General features: G+C 39.2%; 2 protein-coding genes across 2 annotated transcripts in view; one reads left to right on the top strand and one right to left on the bottom strand.

The window, feature by feature from the left end:
* Positions 1-8,801, top strand: part of EVPL (envoplakin) — a 43,992-nt gene extending 35,191 nt beyond the window's left edge. Inside the window, exons 17-22 of the mRNA XM_081935219.1 lie at positions 1,045-1,238; positions 1,738-1,888; positions 2,517-2,600; positions 2,697-2,807; positions 3,618-3,710; positions 5,007-8,801. Coding sequence (XP_081791345.1) covers positions 1,045-1,238; positions 1,738-1,888; positions 2,517-2,600; positions 2,697-2,807; positions 3,618-3,710; positions 5,007-8,432 — 4,059 coding nt within the window. The 3' untranslated portion in view covers positions 8,433-8,801. The remainder of the gene's footprint in view (positions 1-1,044; positions 1,239-1,737; positions 1,889-2,516; positions 2,601-2,696; positions 2,808-3,617; positions 3,711-5,006) is intronic.
* Positions 8,802-10,358: 1,557 nt separating this feature from the next.
* On the bottom strand, positions 10,359-26,535 carry CDK3 (cyclin dependent kinase 3). Its single transcript, XM_081935221.1, has 8 exons — positions 26,498-26,535; positions 22,375-22,523; positions 21,109-21,186; positions 20,384-20,504; positions 18,283-18,453; positions 16,291-16,392; positions 12,973-13,176; positions 10,359-12,637 (listed from the first exon to the last, which is right to left on the bottom strand). Exons 1-8 carry the CDS (start codon positions 26,525-26,527, stop codon positions 12,518-12,520), a joined length of 975 nt encoding a protein of 324 aa, XP_081791347.1. The 5' UTR covers positions 26,528-26,535; the 3' UTR covers positions 10,359-12,517.
* Between the last annotated feature and the right edge of the window lie 65 nt (positions 26,536-26,600).

Genomic DNA, 26,600 nt, shown 5'->3' with positions numbered 1-26,600 from the left:
TTTGCCGTAATATGTAGGTCAGATTATACATTCACGAATGATTAAAAGTTGAGTTTCTTTGCACTAAGGCTCTTGTGGGAAAGATTTCTTGATTTAAAACAATTAGTCCCATTTAATAAATTAAACAAAACGAACAGACGTAGATGCAAGCATTTTGTATTAACTCATCAGTACCTACTTTACAATAATTTATGATTTGCCAATAGGAGAAACCAGACGCAGGCAGAGGCACTGTGCTTGGAGACATTTCCAGTGATGCCCTGCAATCTCCTTCATACATATCTTCTTTTTTTTTAAAGAGATTTAATTACATTCATAATATATCAAAAGAGTAGAATTGGGAAATGGGGATACTGTAAAGAACTGTGCCCTAACATTTTTTATTTATAGATGTACATTTGGGGCCCAGGAAAAATCCCAAAGGTATTTCTGGCTGCTGTGTGCAGTACAGTTCCGAAAAAAATTACTTGCCTTCACAAACAGAAACCCACTTAGAGGGGGAAAGGAAGATACAGTGTCACCAATCATCTTCCGATAAATGGCTGTTTTATGAGCAGCATAACTACCATCATTTATGAAAGACAAGCTCTCTTCCCTCTCTCCCACTTGACAGTCATTTAATGAGAACACGCAATGATGTGCTGTCAATATTCCAAATGTGTCCTTGGCTAAAAAAAAACAAAAAAACACCACATTATTCCTGAGGCGAGGCATTTGGTTCCAGCATCCTAATTACAAAACAAGGAAAATTATTATTTTCTCCCACAGTCTCTTCCCTATCTCTTTCTGCATTTCATTTCTTAATTCTTCCCTCCGCCTTAGCCATTTTTCTATGCCGTTTCTTCCCCTCATCTGAATTTTATGCTGTTCTTTTCTTAAAACCCAATTATTTGTCTATGCTCTGTTTTTACTAATAAATCGATCGAAAGGGAAAGCAGAGATGACACTTTCGAAGATCAGACGATTTGAGGAAACAGTTGCGCAAGTATGCATTTATGCCATTTGTAAGTCTCCATGACAAGTGTATCTTTTCCCTTTTTTAAGAAACTGAAACGTGATTTGGTGAAACAGGAGAACTGCTTGCTCAAGTTAAACCGAAGCCTTAAAGATGCTGAGCACAGCTGCAGTGCCGTGCAGAACAATTTTCAAGAATACTGTCCAGATCTGCCCAGGCAGAAAAAGGAAGTCCAGCTCATTAATGATCGGTATCATATTGTAGCTGACCAGCTGGATCAACGGTAAGAAACCGCGCTGAACTCTAGTGGTGGAAATGATTAATATGAATAGTCATCATTTCATAATTCGCTTTTGTGATACAACATAGCTAAAGATCAAACATGAGATTAGATTTTCCAGAATAGTGACCCCCAACCTTTTGGGCACCAGGGACCGGTTCCCTGGAGAGAGGCTTTTCTGCAGACCGGAGGGGGCGTGGTTTGGTGTACGGATGGGGCTTTGCTTGTTTGTGTGGCATGATTTCTGGCATTGGAAGGTTCCTTCCAATTCTGTTATTCTGTTAAGAGATTCCCAGTAGGGGAATTGACTTAAAATGTCAACTAATTATTTAAAAAAACCGATGTGTTTATAAAGCCGTTCTCCATGTATTTGTCAGGGCTTAGTTGATGAGTCTCCCATCTTTACTTTTCTGACTATTTCTGGACTTTATTCTTCGTAAGTTCTTTTCTTGGAGTCATCCAAAGAAGTTTGCTACTTAATCTCAGCCATCTTGCTATGCAGGGAGAAGACACTTTGGGATACCAGCCTCGTTTACCAGCAGTTCCAAAATGCCAATGAGAATCTGATATTCTGGCTCAACAATCTCCCGAAGCACAAGATCAAGACCACAGATGGACCGAGCCAAATTAACTACAAGCTCGAAGTCCAGAAGGTATGAGAAGCACAGCCCTATGCTCAAACAAAAGGATAGAAGGCACATTTCCACTAGGCATCTTTCATGCAGGAACTGATGACAGAGAGATATGCCTGGATGTAACATTCACACCTGCTTGTTCTTTACTCAGTGACTGCAACAGTAAACAGCAAGGTCTAATGTCTGAAAAATTCACAAGCGCAGGACTGTTACAATATACCATATTTTCCGGAGTATAAGATGCATCTTTTCCCCTCCTAAAAGAGCGTGGAAATGTTGGTGCATCTTATACAACAAATACAGCCATTTTTGGCCTCCCGAAGCGTCGCCCCCACATCCCATTTTTGTAAAAAAACAGCCTGTTGTTCACAAAAACTGAGGCTTTTTTGCCTTCCCTCAGCCCCCAGCAGCACTCTGCAGGCTTCAGCAGGGCTGGGGGAAGGCAAAAACTTGTTTTTCTTACTTACCTCATGGAAATCTTGGTGTGTCTTATACACCAGTGCGTCTTATAATCTGAAAAATATGGTACATTGCTTGTAAAGCAATAATCATAGAGTTAGTGCTTGAAAGATAGGCAAAAATCTAATTATTCATCTAACATTGTACAGGAACGTATCCTAACTGTCTGTCTCTACTTCTCCTATAGAGGCTGGTAGATGAAATCCAGAGTAAAGAGTCGGACAAAAATTCAGTGATCAATTTGTCCCGGAATGTGCAGTCTATTCTCAATGTACGTTTGCATGGTTCTACAGTTTCCATTTCCAATTAGCTACCTATCCTCCTCCAATTAAATGACTGGTTGGTATTTTTTTTAAAAAAAAAACAGGATTATGAACTTCAGGCGGGAAAATATCGATCGTCTCTGGATCCTACTCTGACTGCTTCATCCACCAAGCGTCTCCGGGTGACTCCACTCCAAGAGAGCATTCAGGCTCAGGTGAGTGATTTAGCCCAAAGCCTGGATTTTCTTATAAAAAACATACACGCTTCCTAAATTGCTACTTCATGCTCAGGAAGCAGCTTTCATAGTATCGAAGCACAAGCCCTGATAAGACACAATTTTGAAAAACCATAAACAATTAGGAACCTTCAATCTAATATCTGGCAGTTTAAAATATAGTAATTTTAATTCTTATTAAAATTACAGAATTACCATAAAATTAATTTATAATAATTCTGTAATATGCTATTCGAAAAAAGAAAAACGTTTTACGAACTAATGTGGGGAGTATTCAAAACTGGTATAATTGAAGTCTATTAGGGAAACTTGGCAGCTAAGGGAGTTGCAGATTCTTAGAATTAGCTGGTAATGATTTTGAATTTCTTCCATTGCTGAAAATCTTCTACACATTTTTCTGACATTCACACAAACCGCATCTAACATACTCCCAGCAAATAGCAGGAAGGCCAAGATATCAAAGATTGGTTGCAGCCTAAATATATTTTGTCATATTTGTTACCTGGCAGTAAATCCCTTTGAACATATTGAAATTTACTTCTGAATAAACATGTAATGAGTTGCATTTCTGGTGTTTCAAAATAAATAAGAAATGTTTATCTCCAGATTAAATATCATTTTCTCCAGATTTAATAGCATTTTGCTAACTCCACAGAAAGCTGTTTGTTCAACATTGTGATCTAGTATTAATATTTAAAAAAACAAATATTGCAGTTTACTGGGTGCTAGTAGTTCTCTTGATAGAGGAAATACCATATCTGAATAATATTTTATGTTAATTGGCTTTAGGAAAATGATATGACAAAACTCTATGCAGAGACTGCCGCTGAAAATAAACAACAAATCTGCTGGTTGGAATTTGCCAAGAAAATTATGAATAAGGTATGCCTAATCATTTAAGATTACATGGGTAATGCTTAAATATTAGAGCATCTCCTTGGTTTCTTTTTTCTTCAAGATTATAGTAAGTTAGATGGTTATTTTGAATTGCTTTTGCCTCTCTATATGTAAATATACAGGAACTATAATTTACCTAACATGCTTTGCCGAAAGATGACAGTAATGTTTATATTTTATGTCTTTGAATTCCTAATCACAATTGCAATATTAATAATAATATCCCATATCTCATTCACCACAACTTTGCTTTTTAAATATTTGATCTAGTTTGAAAATTGTGACTACTTTCAAATAACTTCAGAAAGCAAAACTGCACTTTTAAAAAAGTAATTTAAAATATGGAGGCATATTTCAATTCTACATTATAGTAAGTGAATTTAAAAAGCCAAAAATCTGTGAGGATTGGTTTTTTTTCAATGAAATAAAATCCATAACCTTCAGGGTTTCATCCCATTTGTGGTTCTTCAGTATAACAGTTCGTATTTACTATTGCTGGCATATTTTTGTCATTGCCCAAGAATGTTGAAATAAAATTGTGAATAATATTTAGACAGTACTTTTTCAGTTCAAAATGCTTTATATTAATACTTTCGGTCATTAAGCCAGCATTGGTAGGCCTATGTTATAGGAAAGGGAAGAAAGGTTGAGACAATGATTTACCTAAGGCATGTTGGAGCTTCTGAAGAATGTTAAAACTTCTAAAATTGCATTTTTAAAATTTTATTGACCCTTAGAAACAGGTGGGGAGTACAAGAGACATCTTTATTCTTCTGATTTTTTTCTGCTGTCTTTACCTTGACTGGAAGACTAATACTTAAGAGTGTTTTATTTTGCTTGCTTCCTATTGCAAAAACTTCCCCTGTCATGGACACAAAAAGGTGTATACATGATGTAGGCTTTATCTCAGAAAATATAATATTCTTAATAAGTTTCATTTGTTTTTTTTAATACTTAAGTATCTGTCCCTATATATTCTTAGACATACTGTTACTATATATTTACTGCATGCTAAATACAGAATCCAGTGAATAATCTGAAGGATTCCATGTAGGTTTTTTTTTAATTCCCTAGAAGGGTTTAGTGAGTTCATGGCTCAATTAAGATTTGATGCTTAATCCCGGTTTAATCTCACTTGTGGGTTCATTAAATGTTGCCATATACTCCAAGGAGCCAGACATATAGAAGTTTAGGACTGGAAGTAAATTTTATAGTATTAAGAATCAACAATACTTACTTTTTGTCCATTCCCCCTCCCCCTCCCGCCCTTTCTTTCTGCAGAAAGAACTAAGTGATACAGTGCGGGTAAAGCATGAACAAACCCAGCAGTCCAAAAACGTAGATGAATCCGAAATCCTGAAGTCTCAGCTTAAAGAGGAACAGAACAGGAAAGCCAACGTGCAACAAGAACTGGAGGAGCAGAGAAATAAACTTCTGACACTGAAAACCCAACGGCCCATTGAAAGAATCGAGGAGAAAGAAGTGATTGATTATTATAGAGATCCAGTTCTGGAGAGTGATCTTGCTAAAATCTCTAATCACATTGAGAATGAAAAGCAGAAAAGAACAGATTTACAGACAGATATTGAGAAAGTGAATAATATATTCCTTGAAATGGAAAAAGATAGAAGGGCTGTGAAAAGCCAGCTACTTACAAAAGAAGTTACAAGAACAGAGAAAGATCCAAACCTAAACGCCCAAGCAGCAAGACTCCAAGAAGAAATCAGGTATCTACGTGATCATTCAACCTCTTCCTCTGAAATTGAACGGCTCAGGAAAGAATTGTACCTCTTGGAACAAAAGCAGTCAAACATCCGAGAGAAAATAGTAGTAAAAGAGGTGGTGAAGTTAGAGAAGGATCCAGAAATGCTAAAGGCGATCAGATCACTGCAAATGCAAATTGATGAAGATAGTTTCAAGAAGAAGTCTGCAATGGATACAATAGGGAAAATGAAAAGCAAAATTGAAGATCTTGAGAAGCTGATTGAAGCAACTGAACCCCAAGTCGTCGTGAGAGAAATAAAACAAGTGGAGCAAGATCCGGAGCTCCTAAAAGAATCTTCCACTCTTCAAAAGCTTATTGACGAAGAGAGGAACAAGAACGTGTTATTATCAAGCGAACTGACACAGCTGCAGAGTAAATATAGCACTATGGAGAAGTCCAAGCCTAGAGTGGAGATAAAAGAAAGAGTCAATGAGATTTTTCACCTAGACCCAGAAACAGAAGAAGAGATTGCACGTTTGAAGCGAGAACTCCAAGAAATTTCAAGAAAAAGAAAAAGAGTTGATCAGGAGGTAGAAATAGCCTTAACTGAAATGAAAGCTCTTAGATCCCAAACACCTTCTGTGGAGTTTAAAGAAGTCATCCAAGAGGTGGTGAAAACAGAAAAGAGTCCAGAGATATTGAGAGAAATAGACCGGTTGAAAGAACAGCTAAATGATCTTGTCAATGCAAATGGTCGATTCCAAGAACAGCTAATCAGGTTAGAAGGAGAAAGGGATGAGTGGAAAAGAGAAAGAGCCAAAGTTGAAACCAAGGTTGTTACGAAGGAGATTGTCCGATATGAGAATGACCCTCTATTAGAAAAAGAGGCTGAATGTCTTCGCCAAGAAGTACGCAACATATTACAGAAGAGAAGAGCAACTGAAGATGCCCTCTATGACCTGCAAAATAAGTACATATTACTGGAGAGAAGGAAGCCTGAGGAAAAAGTGGTGGTGCAGGAGGTAGTTGTTACTCAGAAAGATGTGAAGCTTAGGGAGGAGCACAAGAGGCTGAGCAGGAGTTTAGATGAAGAAACAAGCAACCGTCGAAGGATGGATCATGAGGTCCAATTGCTTCGGGCAACAGTGGAAGACAAAGAAAAACTGCTAAACTTCCAAGATGACAGAAACAAAAGGCTTGCTCTGGAAAAGGAGATGCGGCAGATCACCCAGAGGATAAAAGAGATTGAAGAAAGCCCAGTTCCAGTTCAAGAAAAAATAATCGTGGAGGAAGTAATCAAGGTAGAGAAAGATCCAGTTCTTGAGCAATCAAGTACCAATTTGCGAACTGAACTAGGTAATGAGAAAGGTCAAGTATTGAGCCTCCAGAGGGAATGCAAGAACCTTCAAGCCCAGATTGATGTTCTACAAAAGACAAAGTCCCAGGAAAAGACAATATATAAGGAAGTAATCAGAGTAGAAAAAGATAGAGTACTTGAAAATGAGCGAACGCGTCTTTGGGATCTGCTAAGCAAAGAGCGAACTGCTCGGCAAAATGCAGAAGAAAGTATCAGACACCTGAAAGAGAAGATTGAGAGAGCAGAAGGCATGAAATGCACGTGGGCCAGAGAAGAAGCTGACCTCCAGAAAACTCGGAATGTGGCAATGCAAGAAAATGCCAGTCTTGAAGATGAATTAAGGGAACTAGAAAAACAGAAGCAACAAAAGGCCCTTTTCCTTAGAGAACAGACCAAGCTTTTGAGCCAAAGGACTGAAAGTGACAGGCAAAAGAAGATCCAATTTGGCCAGGAGGTTTCTCGTCTGGAATCCGATATACTTATGGAGAAGGATAACATTTATGAAAAAGAGAGGACTATCCGGGAACTCCAATCCAGAATCAACAGAGAAGAACTGAATAATGAGACTCAGATGAGAGAGACAAATCTCTCTACCAAGATATCTATTCTGGATCCAGAGACTGGTAAAGATATGTCACCCTACGAGGCTTATAAGAGAGGCATGATAGATAGGTGTCAGTATATCCATTTGCAAGAACTAGAATGTGATTGGGAGGAAATTACAACCCTGGGATCCACAGGGGATGTTTCTGTTCTTCTTGACAAAAAGAGTGGAAAACAGTACTCCATTGACGATGCTCTGCGGTTCAAAAGGATTACAAAAGAAGAATACCAACTTTACAAGGGAGGCAAAATCCCTATCTCTGAGTTTGCTCTACTTGTGGCAGGGGAAACTAAGCAGAATACATCCCTTTCTTTAGGTTCAATTATTTCCAACTCTCCAATTTCATCTCCTGTTTTTCAACAGAAGCAAAGCTTCTTCTCTTCTGGTCCACCGATGGCTTTCTGCGATGATACTTTTCCTATTGCTGGAGTATATGACACAACCTACGACAACAAGTACAACATTAAGTCAGCACTTAGCAAGAAATTGGTGGATCCAATGACAGCCCAAAAGCTTTTAGAGGCACAAGCTGCTACTGGAGGCATTGTTGACCTGATCTCAAGAGATCGCTACTCTGTCCACAAAGCCCTTGATAAAGGACTGATCGATAATACTTACACACAGAGGTTGTTGAACGCTCAGAAGGCTTTCACGGGGATTGAAGATCCTGTCACCAAGAGAAGACTGGCTGTAGGGGAGGCAGTTCAGAAAGGATGGATAACTCAAGACAACGCCTTTCCTTATTTACAAGTCCAACACCTCACTGGAGGACTAATAGATCCTAAGAAAACAGGACGCATCCCAATATCAGAAGCTATCCAGACAGGCCTGATCAGTAGTGACCTGGCCACATTTCTACAAGATGAATCAAGTTATGAAAAAGATCTTGTTGATCCTATCACCAAAGAGAAGATCCATTATAAGGAGGCCATGGCTCGTTGCCAGAAAGATCCTTTAAGTGGGCTCCTCCTCTTCCCAGCTACCTCCGAAGGATATCAGTCCGCAATCCATTCAGCTGCTCTGCCCCGATTCAGGCACTAAGCAAGACAGTATAATTTTAAATTTGTAAAAAGTCTGAAATGCTTTTCATCCACAAGAGAATTCACGCCCTGTCATGTTCAGATGAACAAAGCGTCTGGCAATTATAGATAGCTGTGTATTATATTAGATAGCTGGACTTATTTCATTATACCAAGTTAGCAGCACTTCATACAGAAGCATTTCCAAAAGTAGAAGGGATCTAATATGGGAGTAAATACAGTATCTATTATAGGGAATAAAAGGTTTTTTGAAATAGAAGAAAACTTCAAAATGCTTGGGAAATAGCTCCTTCCTATAAAGTCTAAAGGGATGCATGTCACAATTGTTGGAGTTTAAAGATCATGCATGCAATAAAAGTTAAAATGCTGACTGCCATCCTGTTATTTTTTTAAACCACTAACAATCCCTTTCCTCCTGATGTATATAATGCTTCACATGTTCCCGAGTCCCTAGTTGGGAACTAGAATTCAGTAACATCTGCAGAACCACAGATTCTCTGTTCTGATGTAACCATAAAAATACAGAACTCAAAAAGTAACAGCACCAAACATTACATGGAAACACACGGAGAGAGAATGCACTTTCTAAGTGTAAGACAAAACTGTTTGCAATAAAAAGCAAATCAAATTAATAGAAAATATGTCACTATAGAACACACACAAGACATTCTGTATATACATACATACATACATACATACATACATACATACATACATACGTACGTCAGTGACGTGCAGTGAGGGTTATGGCTGGGGAGGCTGGTGACGTCATCAGGAAGGCGGGGAATGGGACCACGTGTGCAGACCACGTGTGCAGACCACGTGGTCTCGTTCTCCGCCTTCCTGAGTGAACATTAAGGGGACCGCGGCGTAGCATTACTTTCTCCACCGGCACCAGTCCCTTTCACCCCGCTCAAGCCTTGCCGCCTGCAGCCACCACCCGCCCTCGCTGCTCCTTTCGTTGCTTGCCCGCCCGCCTCTAAGGCACGTCAAAGCCTCCTTCGTCCCCCCCAGCGCGCGCCCTTATTTCCCGCGACACCCCCCCCCCATTTCGGGAAAGCTTTCCCCATTGCCTGGGGGGTGAGGGGGGCGGCTCCTCTCCCCCCACTCCCTCCGTCCCTGCCTCTCTCCTCAGCCCCAAAGCTCCATCCGCGCGACTCACTTCCAAGGCGGTGGCTGCTCCATCCCGCTCCGGCTCTGGAAGCGACCGAAGATCAGGCTGCGTCGCTCGCTCGCTTGCCGGACTGCTTCGGCGCCATTCTGGAAATGTTGTCGGCGCCTCCAGATGACGAACCAGTCGCTTGCTTTCGTCATCGGGAGGCCGATAACATTTCTGCCTCCACGTCTCCCGGGCGCGGATGGACGAAGGTAGCCAGAATGGCGCCGAAGCAGTCCGGCGAGCGAGCGAGCGAGGCAGCGAGATCTTCGGTCACTCGTCCACCGGACTGCTTCCGCATCTCCCGGGCGCGGATGGACGAAGGTAGCCAGAATGGCGCCGAAGCAGTCCGGCGAGCGAGCGAGCGAGGCAGCGAGATCTTCGGTCACTCGTCCACCGGACTGCTTCCGCATCTCCCGGGCGCGGATGGACGAAGGTAGCCAGAATGGCGCCGAGGCAGTCCGGTGGACGAGTGACCGAAGATCTCGCTGCCTCGCTCGCTCGCTCGCTCGCCGGACTGCTTCGGCGCCATTCTGGCTACTTTCGTCCATCCGCGCCTGGGAGATGCGGAAGCAGTCCGGTGGACGAGTGACCGAAAATCTCGCTGCCTCGCTCGCTCGCCGGACTGCTTCGGCGCCATTCTGGCTACCTTCGTCCATCCGCGCCCGGGAGACGCGGAGGCAGAAATGTTGTCGGCCTCCCGATGACGAAAGCAAGCGACTGGTTCGTCATCCGGAGGCGCCGACAACATTTCTCCCTCTGCGTCTCCCGGGCGCAGCCGGACAGATGTATATAATATTATATATAGTATATAATATTATATACTATTATTCCATGAAGAGAGGTGAGGCCCTGCCTCCCTTGCCTCTACTGACCGCACGTCACTGACGTACGTACGTACGTACGTATGTATGTATGTGTTCTTCTTTTAAGACTTTTTTTTCTTTGCAGTCTGTGGTCTATAGGTCAGTATTTCATAGTGTTTTCCCATCTTAAGTACTAACTAATTCTGACTCTACTTAGCCCTTTGAGATTAGCTACACATGGCTAGGTACTGGGCAACAGGGCTAGAACCTAGTTTTAAAATGATAACTAGATACAGTGCTATGAAGTTTCCACTGCTTTGTTATGGTATATAGTAGTTCACATTTAAAATAGGGATATTGATTATAATTGTTTTTAAATTCTATTTTTGACGGTTTTACGACACTCAAAACACATTAATGCAAACGCTACTGATGCATGTTTTATTTATGCAAACAGGAATATTAACAGCAACAGCAACAATTAATGATAAAATTTCTTAAGTATTAACAGCCATTTTAAAAATACATCCATAGAAAATAACAACTATTGGATGCTAGGTTGCCTTTCTACAAATGCAAAAAAATAAAAAATACAGTATTTGCATAATGGAACAAGGACTTCTCACTTACTTCTTCCAGATTTTCTTTGTATACTGTAATTTCCTATACTGCTCTCTAGAGTGCATTTTCAGTGAGCACAAGGGACCACAAAAAGAAACTTGAATCAGTGTAAAGTTTCCCTCTTTCCATCTATATATTGTCAAGGTTTCTTCAGAATCTAGAGATTTCAAGGTCTCCACTTTGAACCAGTACATTTGGCTAAGATCAACAAATAGAATTTTTCAAGTATTTCTTTATTCATTTATTTGATGTCCCACACTATCTAATTCAGGTCTTGGCATATTGATTATCAGATTTTGATATTTTTATTTAATTAGAAACTATTTCTGAAAACCCAAATGGCAGCTAAAGAAGCCTCTTAATTATTTAATAGTCTAGATCCATGATGGCGAACCTATGGCACGCGGAACTATTTCTGAGGGCATGCAAGACGTTAACCTGTCAGCTCCAACGCACATGCACGCACTGGCCAGCTGACTTTCGTCCATTTTTCGCCTCTGGAGGCTTCCCTCCTGAAGCCTCCGGAAGGCGAAAAACTGCCCACTGCACAAATCGGAAGTTCAGGAATGGACTTCCAGGTTGCGTGTCAGGCTGTTTTTTGCCCTCCGGAGGCTTCAGGGAAGCCTCCTGAAGCCTCCTGAGTGTCAGGCCTGCAGCCATCTTTTGGATGCTATTTGGAACCATGACACTGAGGGCCTCTGGGGAGGTGGGGGGGGGCGTTTTTGCCCTCCCCAGGCTCCAAGAAAGCCGTGTGCACATGTGCGGGGCAGTGTGTGTGGGGGTTCACACTCACATGCGCAGGAGGCACGGCGGGAGGACATTAGATTATGGGGTTGGGCATGCAAGCACAGGCAATAGCAAGGACGTGTTTTTGGCACCCGAGGCAAAAAAGGTTCGCCATCACTGATGTAGATGATACAAAATTCTTGTTTTTTTTATGATGGATACATATAGAAAGAAACTCAAGTATAACATATTTCTGTGTGTCTCTGTAATATCTAGTTCCTCCACACACAAACAGACTCACACTTTTTTTTGGCATGGTTAGTTTTCAGTAGTGTTGTGAAAGCATGAGTTCATATAAAAAAAGAAAAACCAACATCAGTGCTTAGGCTTCTGTACGATGTGCTAGCCTAATCTAAATAATAATAACCATATCTTGTAATGCTAGTACTTGAACTGCAGCAAAGAGTGAATAATATATTACAGAAACTGGATTAATTAAACTTTTTTTCTCTTTCTACTTCTCAGATAGCAAGTCATACTACCCCTTTTCATATACTAAAAGTATCAAGCTTTTTCACCTCTGTTAAAGAAGAACTGTCAGTCCTTACAAGGATCTGTACCATTTACAATTGTCAAAATGTTTGCATGAATATTAAACTGGGCAAAAGGCCGAGAACATTTTTTAATGGCGGTTACAGCTGCTCCTTTGCTACGTTGTTTAGAACGAGACGATCCGGTAGCTAATTCCAGCAAAGCATTAACCAGAACTTCTTAATCTCATGGCCCATACTGTTCTACCACACACTGTTTAGCATCCCGTGGAGCTTGCCAGAAATACTGGTGGTTCAAAGCAGCTTTGGCTGAGATTCGCTTGTTGGGATCATACATTAGCAGTTGCTGTAATTTAGAAAGAGAGAAATATCAGTCTTTAAATCCTGCCCATTTATAGCAAATCCTTCAGTGTTAATTCAAGTAACCTTAAAATAACCCTTTGCAGTCCTCTTTAAAAAAAAAAAAAAAAGGAGATATTTAAGCTAGTCTACTTCTGCCCTGCTAATGAATGCTTGACTAAATGGGCCTTTGGCTTGATTTAGCAAGCTGCCTCATACATTCTCGTTCATACCAATTTGGGATATATTGGGCACATTCCAATTTTTGTAGTGGACACTTTCCACTACTCGTCATAAGTATTAAAAAAGCAACCACAAAAACTTAACAAGTCTTCTTCTCACCAGCAGTAAGTCTCGTCCATCTTGATCCAAGTTTGGAATGATCACCTTCATATCTTTCCTTGGCCATTTGGGGAAATTTCCTTTGTAGTCAGGAAGATTTGTGACTCCTGGCCACAGTGATTCAGTAGGAGTACCAAGTGTACGGAAAATCCGGAATAATTGGTCAATTTCAGAGTCTCCAGGAAACAAGGCTTTTCTTGTCACCTGGACCAAGGAGAAGATGATAAGTTCACCTAGATTATTATACATATGATCTTCATTCTGGGTAACATTACTCTCTCCAAATAAAATGTTTCCATTATTAAAAAAAAAAAAGCCTGATATATCAGAACAGACCTATCCAGTAGCCTACCAAGTATGAATGGGAAAAGAACAACAGACCTCGACAACTCTTCCAGTACACAGTTTACAAAATATTTATAAAATTCTTAATTATCAAGTTGCAATTCTCTGCCTCTCCTCTGCTCCCTCCACTACCAAAAATTGATTACGTTCCATCAAATTGGTATCAACTTTCTGACACCACAGATAGATGTTCTCTAGAAAGACCCAAAAAATTACGAATTTTTACTCAAATTTACTTAAAAATTACTGAAAGTACTTTAGGATTCTATGTTTTAAGAAGAAGAGGAATATATTAACCCAACACATATCCTATTCATTGGGACATGTATAACATTAATATATGAAATTGAATTATACTGAGATTTTGTAAGCTTTTAGATCTCAGTGTTTTGCATCACTTTGAGATCAGCTCCCAATGCTTTTTCAGTGTCTGTTTTTGGGGAAGTCAGCCTATCAGTTTCTGAAGCAGTTTCTAATTTATTACAAACCAGAGCAAAGTTAATACTTCCTGTGAACTGAAGTAGTTTTGTAGACCTTATGAGCAGCCTCCTTATGAGCTCTTTTGCCTCACATGCCCTGGGCACATTATTCTTTCAATGCCTGCATAGAGTTCAGTACTTTGGAGCTAGTTATCTAATCCTGCTTCCACTTAGAATTAATTTCCCCCTCCAAAATCCATCCACCATGGCAACACGCAGCTACTGTTAGAGCTATTGGAGAAAGGGCCCAGGTGATATAATTGCACTTTCACAATTCACATCAATTTATCAATACAAGAGAGGAACAATGGCAAAAGGATCAGAAAACCTTTGAATAATTTCAGTGGGTTTGTTTCGACTTCTTAAAACGGACCTTCAGTTACAAAGCTCCTCTCAGATATTTTTGCAAATGCACCTACTGAAAAAAACGGAGGGGTTTTCTAAATTTTAGTAGCTCAGTTTGGGGAAACTTCAGACAATTTGCTGAGCAAAAATGATGCAATTTGCCACTGATCTTTAGCAGGAGATGAGTCATTTTAATAACTACTTCTACTCCTGGTGCTCCTTCTGCCATTTTCCTGATTCTAGCTACCTGGGATACCGGGAGAAGGACTTTATACACATTTAAATTAGTATTGTAAAATCATGCTTATTCTCTTAGACACTAGCAACCTCCAGTGGTTGCTTTTATACTGTACTCCAGTCTTACAAACCAATGAACAGTGTAAGTAGGCAAAAAGCAAAGGGAATGAAGCTTGAGGAAATTTAGTTAGATGCTGAGACTTAAGACTAATGACGTAAACTTAAGTGTAAGCTTTGAATGGCATTTTGGTAAATAATATTGAAACATAAGGATTTAGGAGTTATGGTGCTGCAGTGGTTAGAATGCAGTATTGCAGGCAAACTCAGTCCACAGCCAGAAGTTCGTGCCTGATCAAGGTTGACTCAGCCTTCCATCTTTCCCAAGTCGGTAAAATGAGGACCCAGATTGTTGAGGGCAATATGTCGACATTGTAAACCGTCAGAGAGTGCAGTAAAGCATTATGGAGCAGTGTATAAGTCTAAGTGCTATTGTTATTGCCATTGCTGAATTTCCTCACACTTCCTTTTGTAGTTACAACTGCTAAAACTAATCATCTGTCTAAGATAGACAAAGGCAACCCACAGGATACTTGCAGTCCAGTGACGTGCAGTCAGGTGAGGCAAGTGAGGAACAGCCTCACCACTCTCATCATGAAAAAAAAAAGTAAAAGTAAAAAGCTGAGCTAGTTGCTGCCTCACCGTGGATGACTCTGCTTAACCTCACTGGTGCTCTCCCTCCCCAAGTGTAGTGACCCAGGCCCCCATTCATTTCTCTCTCATACACACACAGCTGGATAAAACTATATAAAAATCTAGCCCAGCTTCACTGATTACAAGTTTGAAAAGGCAAGTGGCTCCACCTGCAATCAAACTACACTTGGGGAGGGAGAGCACAAGCGAGCACTGAGGAGACCACAGGAGGAGGCAGGAAGCCAGGCAAAGAGCCATGCTGTAGTACACACACTTCCCCCCAGCCTCTTTCTTTTGGAAGGCTCAGCTCCCCTCCGGCTTCTCTGCCTCTCCTCTCACCCCAGCCTGCCATCAGGAGGTGGTGGGTGGGCTTTATTGTGTTCCAGGCATTTCCCACCCAGACAGCAGGCTGCATTTGCATTGGTGGAGGTGTTTGGGAAAGGCAGCAGGGGAATGGGGGGGGGGGGATGGCAGAGGAGCTGCTTTCAAGCCACTGGAAAAGATATCCAATCCAACTTTTGTGTGTGTGGGGGGGGGGGTTGTTTGAGAGTGAGTGAGAGAGGGAAGGGGTAGGAGAGATAGTCCAATCCAACTTCTGTGTGTGTGTGGGTGTGTGTGTGGGTGTTTGAGAGAGGGGGAGGAAGGGAGAGAGGGAGGAAGGAGGGGAAGGAGAAGAAAAAGAAAAAGAAAGAAGGAGCAAAGGAGAAAAACAAATGCTGTCGCTTTAAATTGGAACTGAGCATGCCTGGCTGTGGAATTCTGGGAGTTGAAGTCCACAAGTCTAAAAATATTTGAAACCCAGCACTGTGTCAGTGCCTCACCAGTCATAAACCTCACCGCACGTCACTGTTGCAGTCTTATTATCATCCTGAGGCCATCCTTGTATTGTTCTGTGAGGCTTAATGCATAGTGTTTGCTTTTTTAACTCCTCCAACTAAAAAAAAGAAATTCTTCAATAATACCATGACATCACCAGACATGGCTTCTGCAACTCCCAGAAGAAAACAGTCCAACTTCAAATTAGTGTTCTAACAATAAGAAACCATAGGAAGAGAAACAAGATAGACTTAATGATATCTTTTAGAATGTGTAGTGATGAAGAAAAGGGAATTTTAAAAAACACACGGGCACTCACAAAGCTCTTTTTTGCACATGCATTTTTCATCAAATAATATTGTGATTATGATGTTTCTTTGAAACAGAAAAATATGAAGAATGTTACCATTTCTGCAAAGATACAGCCAATGCTCCATATATCCACAGCTGTTGAGTAATATTTACAACCCAGTAAAATTTCAGGAGCCCGATACCATAAGGTTACCACCTAAAAGAAATCAAATTTGTTTGATATATATAAGGCCTTCTCAGATTTAATTAGAAACATTTATTATTGAACCATAAGTCCAAAGCATACTGAACATTTTTTAATTCATTTACTAGAAATTCCACGTCAGTTACTACAAGTCACATCAATACAACGGGCTGGAATTCAGCATCCTCTATTATGTTACATCAAACAAGTTTCATATCCCTTGATATTCTCTCTCTTCTAGTTTCCCCCTTTACTGGAAAACAATGACCCCACAGTTGGACAAAAAGCAATATCAAGTGGGAGATGGACAGAAACATAGGCCAAAGATCTGGTAGAGGAATTGTCTCAAAAGCAAAAAACAAACAAAAAACAAAACAAAACAAAATCCCGAATCAACCATGTTAAGTGGCTTTAACAAAGATTTCTATGAAATCAATAGATATGCATTTTTTAAAAACAAAAATCCAGGAAAGTTCACATCCCACTTCATATGAAAGTGTTGGAGGCTAGAGAATTTAAAAAAAACATAAATGCTTTTTCTAATTTAACACCTTCCAATTCTAGACTGGAGGAGATTGGCTGTTTTACAAAATTTACATTCACCCTCCTCCATTTGCAAAATAAGCTTGTCTGCTCTACTCCCTGAAAGGATCCTTGCCTCTTTATGTCAAGATAACATAATGCAATTGGTTGAGAATATCGGCCATAATGATCCAAAGGGAATCACTTTTTATTCTTTCCAACCCAACTGAATATTCAGAAGATATTCCACAAAATGGCTCAAGATCCATCTTCAGGATAACTCTGAAAATAGACTAGAATGGGTCCATATTTAATGTAAGGGAAGCCCCCAAACTGAAAAATCAGTAGAATCTGACTGGAAACTGCAGTTAAAAAGTTCCAGTCCTTCAATGCTGCCGACTGCTCCATTTAACACACACACACACACACAGACACACACACACACACACACACACACACACGTTCTCCTCAGTTATGCGATCCAGAGTAGAACTGCAGTAAGGGGTTAGAAAACATTCCACAAATAATGTTCTGTATGCTTTCCCTATCTCGTTTATATGCATCTTGATCTAAAATCTCAACTACCCTGTTTCCCTGAAAATAAGACCTCCCCGGATAATAAACCCAATTGGGCTTTTGAGTGCATGTGCTAAACTAAGCCCTCCCCCAAAAGTAAGCCCTTCCCGAAACTATTGCAACACAGCAGCAGCCATGAGGTGACCACACTTGCCGCCTCCTGCACCTTAAAAATAATAAGACCTCCCCAAAAATAAGGCCAATTGAGTTTATTATTTTGGGGATCAAAAGAAAATAAGATCCTGTCTTATTTTTGGGGAAACAGGGTAGTTTGACACATCACAGTACAGTTTCTTTTCATATAATTTAGCAGTTTAAAATCCCATTAGGTTTTCTAACGTTTTTCTCTATAAGCAGGCGACAGATTTACTCTGGGTGGACTCTTTAACATACTGCAACAACCATTCTATCTGCTGCAGTCAGGTGATCCTTATGGGATGAGATTACTGCCCTTTCTATTCTGGCAGGGGGTCATAGCATCTGTCTGCTTTAGGCAGCAGAAGAGCCTAACTCTTTTAAACAGATCTCTCCCCAGGTCTGTATTCTCCCAGGTCTCTGAAACTGTCACAACCCTGAATGATTTACCAGTACTTCCTGTGTATTTAACAAATTCCCCTTTTATCATAATAAAAATGAAAATTTTATGGTAAATTTCAAGAAGTTCTTAGGGCTACACTTAATTTTATTTTTATTTTTAGAAGGGGCTATAAACATAGGTCCCTCTTTCTCGCATGCACACTTATCTCTGTAATTTCTTTTCAGGGGCTGACCCAACAACCCACATAGCTGAGAGACAGACATTACCTCATGTGTGTAAGTACGTAGGGGGACTCCAAAAGCTCTAGCTAGGCCAAAATCAGCTAGTTTGATAGCTCCCATTTCGTTTATGAGCAAATTCTGTGGCTTCAGGTCTCTGTGGATAACTCTGTGAGAATGACAGAAGCTTACACCTTGTAGCAGTTGGTAAAGATAGCTCTAGAAAGAAAAAGTTCAGAGAGCACATATGAAGAAACTGTAAGGTTGACACCTCATTTCCTAGGCAAAATAGCAATAGTACTTAGACATATATAGCTTCACAGTGCTTTATAATCCTCTCTGCACGGTTTACAGAATGAGCATATTGCCCTCAACAATCTGAGTCCTCATTCTGCCAACCTTGGGTGGATAGAAGGCTGAATCAACCTTGAGCCAGTGAGGATCGAACTGCTGGCAGTCAGCAGAATTATCTTGCAGAATATACTGCATTCTAACCACTGTACCACCATGGCTCCTATGTTGTATCTCAAAATTCTGCTACCATATATGGGCTTCCAAAATAGTGACAGCTACTAAGTGATAGCAAAGGGTTAGAATAGAATATATATCTTAGCTACCATGTGATGAGTGTCCACATTTTTTGCTAACTAGATGACTTCACCTTAATTAGCAAACAAAATAAAGAGATTCCAGATTAGCAGCTTTTTAGCCCTGGAAAATGACACTATTCCTTTTTAAAAAACAATTTGGGTGGTCTGAAGAAGCATGATGGATTTGGGCACTGTAATTCTGGAGAAGGGATGGGATTAAAAATTTTCCTCTCTCTGTGATGGCCCAAGATCATGAATCTTACTTTAGGCAGGACTAGAACTCACCATCACCTGATTTTTCACCTAGTACTCTTACACCAAGAAGCAGCATTTACTTAACTCTGGTTTCAGATACATTATTATTCCACACTGAGAATTACATATCATTTGAATGAAGACAATGTTATATAGGCTTTTCAAATATTATACGCATATCAACATTCTAGGGCCCTTTCCTCTTAAATAACAGCTTCTGGATAACATTTTGTATTAAAAAAAAAAGTATGAGGTAAAGCAATTCAATGCTTTTGCACAGCTGCTACTTTTGCAATGCCAGATCATTTCCTGAAATCTTTGTTTCCTTCACAGTTAAAAATGGGTTGGGAAATCCGTGTAGATTTGAAAGAAGATGCAATTGGAAGCGCAATCTCAACAGGAAGAATAAAGATTAAGTATTTCATTCTTCCCATAAGTTATTACCTAGCATAACCTAGCATAACCTAGCAGTTATGAACCTACTGCTAGGAACTGCTACCATAACTAGGTTTTCTATCAGGAGCCAGAGGAAAGAAGAATAAAGTAGATGTCAAAGATTTTGCAACATTCCAGGTAAAAGGAACTGGGAACCTTTTTGACCACAAAAATCATATGGGATACCAGCTAGTCAATTAGGAGCCATAAACAACCAGGGGCACATAATCAGTAAACCAAATCAGAAAAATAAATCCATAGGTATGCTAGAACTATACTTTATTGAGCCAGGGTATGGTAACGGAATCTTGCAAGTCCACTTGTGGTTTCCCTTCCCTCCCACTGATACCCAGGGAGTTGGAAAGTGAGCCAGTCTGTCTTTTTTTAAACACTTTCCTGCCTCCCTGGACTCAATGCACATTTCTGCACATGTTTTTGTCTTAATGGCTTCTGGGTGATTTCTCCAAGATTATCTCCCTGGCTTCCTACAACCATACACATATATATACAGATATATACAATCACACACACACACACACACACACACAAACACACACAACCGCCCATCTTCTTTTTCCTCTCCCTTAGCTGAACCGCCTTTTCCTGCAGCTTCCAAGACATCTAATTCTAATTGTATAGCTGGCAGGGAATGTGACAATTATTTTTTTTCTGCAGGCAGACAGAAAGTACTGTTGACTGCAGTGGGCCAGAGAGGAGATTGTTGGTCCAGATGAGTTGTACGTTGAACATCCATGTTGCAAAGGATGTTGAAAGTAGTTTGAAAGTGTGCTAGCTAATTGCCAGAGACAGATAAAGGATGGTTCTCCAGATTGGGGCCTGGGAGGGAGGGTATTTGAGCCACTTGCTACCTTGACTAAGCTTAGAGGAAGCTCTCCTGTACGAGATGAGTCCATGTACTTTTTAAGATCTTGATTCAAATATTCAAAGACTAAGTATAGCTTCTTCTGATTATGCACTACATCAAGGAGCCTGGAAAAAAAATCAATTCAGTGACTTGAGTATTTAGGTAAAATCTGTAAGCATGATTATTGCAAGCTCTTCAATAAGCATGGGGAATCAGTGTAATAGAGTGATTACAATGCCTTAAGATTAGAAAAAATCCAATCTGAAATCTTTACAGGAAACTAACTGGGTGACATGGGCCAATTCTCTCACCTCTCAAGAGTTTTTGTAATTGATGTTATGGTTGTTTGCCACCCAGAATCATTTTTTTGAGATGGACAGCTATAAAAATTGAACAAACAAACAAACAAGCAAATAAATATAAATAAATAAATAAATCAATAAATAAATAAATAAATAAATAAATAAATAAATAAATAACAACAACAAAGGAAAATTGTGCAAGCTAAAAGGAAAATAAATAAATAACGACAAAGGGAAATTGTGCAAGCTTCTTTGGAGGCAGGGGATAACATCGCAATACACAAACTATTGAGTTAAACATCTAAGGGTTAGGTTAGGGTCTATTTTTATATGTGAATCAATTCAATATTGGAATTGCTATCTGTGAAAATATTTGATATTCATAGAATATATCCTAGCAAAAATAAAGGCCAGTAGCTTTTCTTACCTCACTATATTTGGGTGTTTCAGTTCTTTTAACAGTGAGATTTCTCTGATTGCTGTACTAGGTACTCCTTCTGTCTCCCTGCGGAGGAAAGATATTTTATGATGAAGCAATCCCAATCTTTCTAAGGAATGTTTATTCATAGAAGATGAGTATGATAGTTCATCATCCTCATCTTCTATGAATTGCTTATATGGATTGTCACATGATCAATCATGAATTCCATCTATGGATTTAATTAAAGCTATAACGACTTTCAATCTACAAATTCCCACCTGTCAAGATGAATCATCACCCCATAGGTTTAAAAACAGGGGACTTAGCAAGTAGTCGATTAGTTCTGGGGATGCACAGAGTTGTTATCGAGGGGCTTAGAACACAAAGCAAGAGAAGAAGTCTGCCAGATAGAATTTAATTTAGTACACCTCAAAAGCTTTTGAAGTACCTATCACATATGAAGAATTCTTGTGGTCATATTATCAATTATCATTTATTGATGCTTTGCTTGAAGCAGCCATACTTGTAGAAATAATGCCATGGATGAAAAACATTTTTCAGGTTTAACATTTGGCATTACTGTGCACATCTTGATAGAGACTATTTGTTCACTATCTGAGGTAATCCTGAAAGACTGTTCCTGCAGAGAGGTATCCTATTTATTCCACTGCTATGAATCTGACATATATAGGGCACTGTATAAGGGAATATAATACAGTTCCTTACTGAAAATAAATAAGTCCTAGCATGTCCAGTTCCTGGATAGGATATTTGGGGACCTTTCTAGCAAAAGATAAATAGATTGAGATGCTCCTGATTTCTGATACAATTTCTCTATCTGGCCCAATTGTGTCTCAAAGGGAAAAGTGAACATGCAGAGTTGCCACTTAGAAAAATTGTGAAACGCAAACAACTATATTCATACATCCAGTTTGAGTTTGAGACTAAATCCATCATCGCTTACGCTCCTGAGGTGCTTGCTATTATATTGTTAGAGATACAGATATGCTTTATCTTGCTAGAGATTAAAATATACTTGATCTGAAATCTGTTAGGGAAGCCATATTATCACTATGAACAAATTCTAACCAAGATATTCTGTAAGAGTTTTTAGAAATCCACATTTCCCTCACCCCAAACATGTTTCAAGAAACACCAGCACTTTTTCTTATAGTCTGCATTCCAAAATGTTATTTGAAAATCAGTTTTTGACTAGCAGATTTAGGAGTAATCTTGCGAACGAAGGGTCCAGGGTTCAGCTTCAGTACTTACGAATCAAGGCGGATCTTCTTCAGAGCAACTAACTGGCCTGTTTCCTTGTTTCTTGCTTTATACACGACTCCATAGGTGCCTTCCCCAATCTTCTCCACTTTCTGGAATACATCTTGGAATGTGTCCATTTTTTGCTTTCTGACTTGGTGCTACAAAATTTACTCACAAGTTTAGCAATAACACAACTTACCATTTTTATACATCTCAATATTACATGCTGTCATTATTTTTTATCTTTTACAAAACCAACTATCTATATTTGCAGGAATGTTATTTAAAGACCAATCTTAACATCTTTAGAATAGACTACCATCTTTTTTCTCACATTTTAGCTTCTGTTAGTAAAGCTGGTTTCTACAATGTTTAGTTTTTACAACATTTATTGCGTCATTCGAACTCCTGTTTCCTTTTTGTCCACCCATTTTTGGGGGGCCTGCCAGTGAGTTTCATGCACCAATTATGTACATGCACCAATTATGCACCATTTATGTACATCATTTGTCTTGCATTCCTTCCATCCTCACAAATGGTTTAAGGTTAATGACTGATAATTGACTATTGTCTCTGCCAATTTATGTACTCACATTATGATAATAACAAATTATTATATCCATGAAGGGCAAAAACGTTTCAGGTATGAAATTCTAATACTACTGATGGACAAAAAGTGAACAAGAACTACCCACATTGAATTACTTTAATAAAGGCAGGATAAAAATCTAATACATAAATTTGTGGTAATCAGTCCAACTGCAGGAACAAAATATCGCAATTCTATATAATGAATGGAGACCCATTCAGGCCAAAATATTTAGCACAACATATATGTCCTTCCATTTCCCTCTCACTCCCCATCCACATGAATCTAAGTTAGCTAAGCTAACTTATATAAATAATTTATATAAAGACACAAAATCTAACTTCCCTGACAATAAAAATAAAATTAACAATTTACTGTCCCATAGTGGCTTCCGCACTCTACCTACAGTAATTGGTTGGGCTATCTCTAGCTGGGCCACCTAATGGATCTACTAAACTGGCTCCAAGAATAGTTAGGACTCATTCTAATAAAATGAGCAAGATTGAAAGACAATAATTTGTATAAGCAAATCTGGTGAATTTCATCATCTAGCTTCTCCCAAATCGTAAGGGTTCTTAGGTTTACAGTATTCATTCCCCCTCAATCTGTCAGTGAAGAACCAATGTTCCACTAATATGTGGGGAAAAACATGTTCTTTATTATAAAAGGGTCACTCATGAGTTTGTCTATGGAGTTGCCCATGCTTTTAGGTAAGAACGCAGCATCTGAGCTGTTGCTCCTGAATTCCCTAAAGATTTCCCACTGTTGGCTGGCTGGGGAACTCTAATCTAGCATATCTAGATAAGAAGTGGCTGGGGAGTAATCCTCTGAAACATGGTAGAAAACACATTATCTCATCACAAGTAGGAGAGTAAAACACCCTTCCCACAGATCCTACATATGAACTGAAAGGTGTTGGAGAAAAATCTGTAAGATGCAACTTCTAAATTCATCCTATTTATATTTTCCTCTCCCCTCTTACTTGCCCTTCAGAGACAAGATGAGATTTATTTTCTCTACTCAGGTATGAAGACACAGACTACATCAGTCTCTGAAACTTATTATACGTTTCTAAAGTTAGGGCAAGCATGCATGGACATGTCCAATAGCATTCCATGGGCAAGATCTTGAACAGAGAAAATAGGGTGCAATTTTAATTGAGCAACGAGGAACTAAAGGAGTATAAGGTGATGCTTTACAAATTGATTATAAAAAAGCCAAAAGTTTAAAATTAACTTTCTAGGTACCTGTTAAATGAACTGTGACTTCAGCTTGCTCCAAATGCTCTGCTGAACTTTCTCTAATACAGATTAGAATTTATTATGTACAGATATTTCTCGACCTATAACCATTCATTTTGTGATGGTTATATAACAATTGTGGCAAACCCTTACACTGCTTAGTCACTTCCCTTTTAGCATTGAACCTACAATGGGCCACAGTTTAGGAATTGCAACTATTGTATAGTCAGACCATGTATAAATTGACACTGGATTTTATTATAGATTTTAGTTGTAATTTATTATTTTATACTAGAAGTTTTAAGTGTGTGTGTGTGTGTGTGTGTGTGTGTGTGTGTGTGTGTATGTATGCATGCATGCATGCATGCATGCATGCATGCATGCATGCATGTATATATATATATATATATATATATATATATATATATATATATATATATATATATATATATATATATATATACACACACACACATACACACATACACACACATACACTGAGTACTTTTATTTGTTCTGGTTGCTAGTCTAAGACTGTAATCATAAATTGTTGTTGTTGATGATGATGGTTCGAATTTAGAACGGCACTGAAGAGAGTGACTTATGACTGTTTTTCACACTTATGAATGTTGCAGCATTCCTATAGTCACATGATCAAAATTTGGATATAAAGAACTTGGAAAAAAATAGAATTTGATGTTATATATGCTGAGAGCAGTAAGAATATTCTATGTACAAAAATCGTAGGATATTTTGACTCCCACAATGGACAAATGGCTGCAAACGTTGATAAAGTTAACAGAGATGGCTAGATTGCCTCCTTTGATTAAAGAAAAGAATAGTTAATTTTGTTTCTATTTGACTTTTGGACTTTGTGATTGAGGTTGAAAAAATGAAATGTTGACTTTGGATTTTGCTTATTAGATAGTTCTGTTGTTATAGAAATGGATTGTATATATTATCACACATAATTACATTATTATCCTATTTTACTGTGCCAAAGAGATGGAAGTTAATGCTTTTATTTTTATTTTCCCCTTTCCCTATACTTTTTCCTCTTCCCCTTTTCCTCCCCTATTTCCCCCTTTTTTTTTTTCATTTCTTTTCACATTTCCGTATTTTATATTATGATAAACTAATAAATATATGAATATTCAGAAAAGTTTTTTGGACCAAGTTGAGAATGCTTGCCTAGATAGCTGGGTTTTATAATAAGCTCACATGAAGATAATGAAATACACTAGAGAAAAGAATTGCTTTCTCATGGAATTCCAAACATATGGACCTCTTCATTATAGTGTGTAACATGTACTCGAATTCTAGAGTTGCCATATATAAAGTTATTTCACTGTAAATACTGTGTCTCTCCCGTCTTCCTTTCATACTGTGCTATAAAAACCCTAAAATGATTTTTAAAATGGTCAAAAGTTGAACACTTGACATATGGTATGTATTATGATTGTTACAGTGTCGTTATCACTTTTTGCGACCTTCTGACAAGCAAAATCAATGGGGAAGCCAGATTCACTTAACAAACTAACTTAAGAACTGCCGTGATTTAAACTGTGGTTTAAAAAGGTCATGAAATGCAGTAAAGCTCGCTTTACAACTATCTTGCTTAGCAACGGAAATTGGGTGCTCAATTGTGGTCTTAAGTTGGGGACTACCTATACTTGCTAACTAAGAGTTGCTAGATTTATGCTCAGCAGCCCTTTGCCCAAACCTCTATTAATATTCAAATTCTTTAATTCTGTAAAACCACATGCCACTTGTTCTTTGGGTTGCAAAACTGCCCCACCCCCACAAGGCTGACTTGCAACCAAGACAAGGATGAAAAAAAAACAACCCTCTTAATCCCACAGGGAGGGACCTCATGGCCAAAAGATATGATGATGGTTGTTTTGACGAGAAATCTCCAGGGAAATCTACTATTTCCAAGCCTCTTTGAAAGCTTTCAAGAGGCCCTTCCTCTTAGGAAGGAACTCCTGAGCTCAATCGATTTCTCTCTTTAGTGGTTCAGAGCTACAAGCTCCCACAATGCTCCCTGACACAAATAATAAAGAGTTGGTGCTCCAAGAATTACCCTTACAAGATTCTCTGGAATGTGGTGTTTTTTGAAAGGGACACATCTTTTTACTAATCGGAGAAGGCCTCAGGCCAAACTTCGAACCCAAACTAGAATGTTAGCTACTGACCAACCAGTCACACATATGCACACCATGTGCTTTTATGAATCACCCTTGCCAAAACTGGTTATTCGTGTGTAAAAGCCATCCCCTGCTCTCCTCAAGAGGCCTCTCACCTGCTGATCCAACCTCCCATTGGCCTCCATGCCTTCCTTCTTGCTGAACCACAGACTTCCCAAAGGATCAAAACTCACCCTGTTTCGACACCACCAGAAGGAG

Source organism: Natrix helvetica (genome assembly GCF_964273705.1).
Source record: "Natrix helvetica genome assembly, chromosome: 1".
Classification (NCBI taxonomy): Eukaryota; Metazoa; Chordata; class Lepidosauria; order Squamata; family Natricidae; genus Natrix; species Natrix helvetica.
This window is presented reverse-complemented; position numbering and strand designations above follow the sequence as displayed.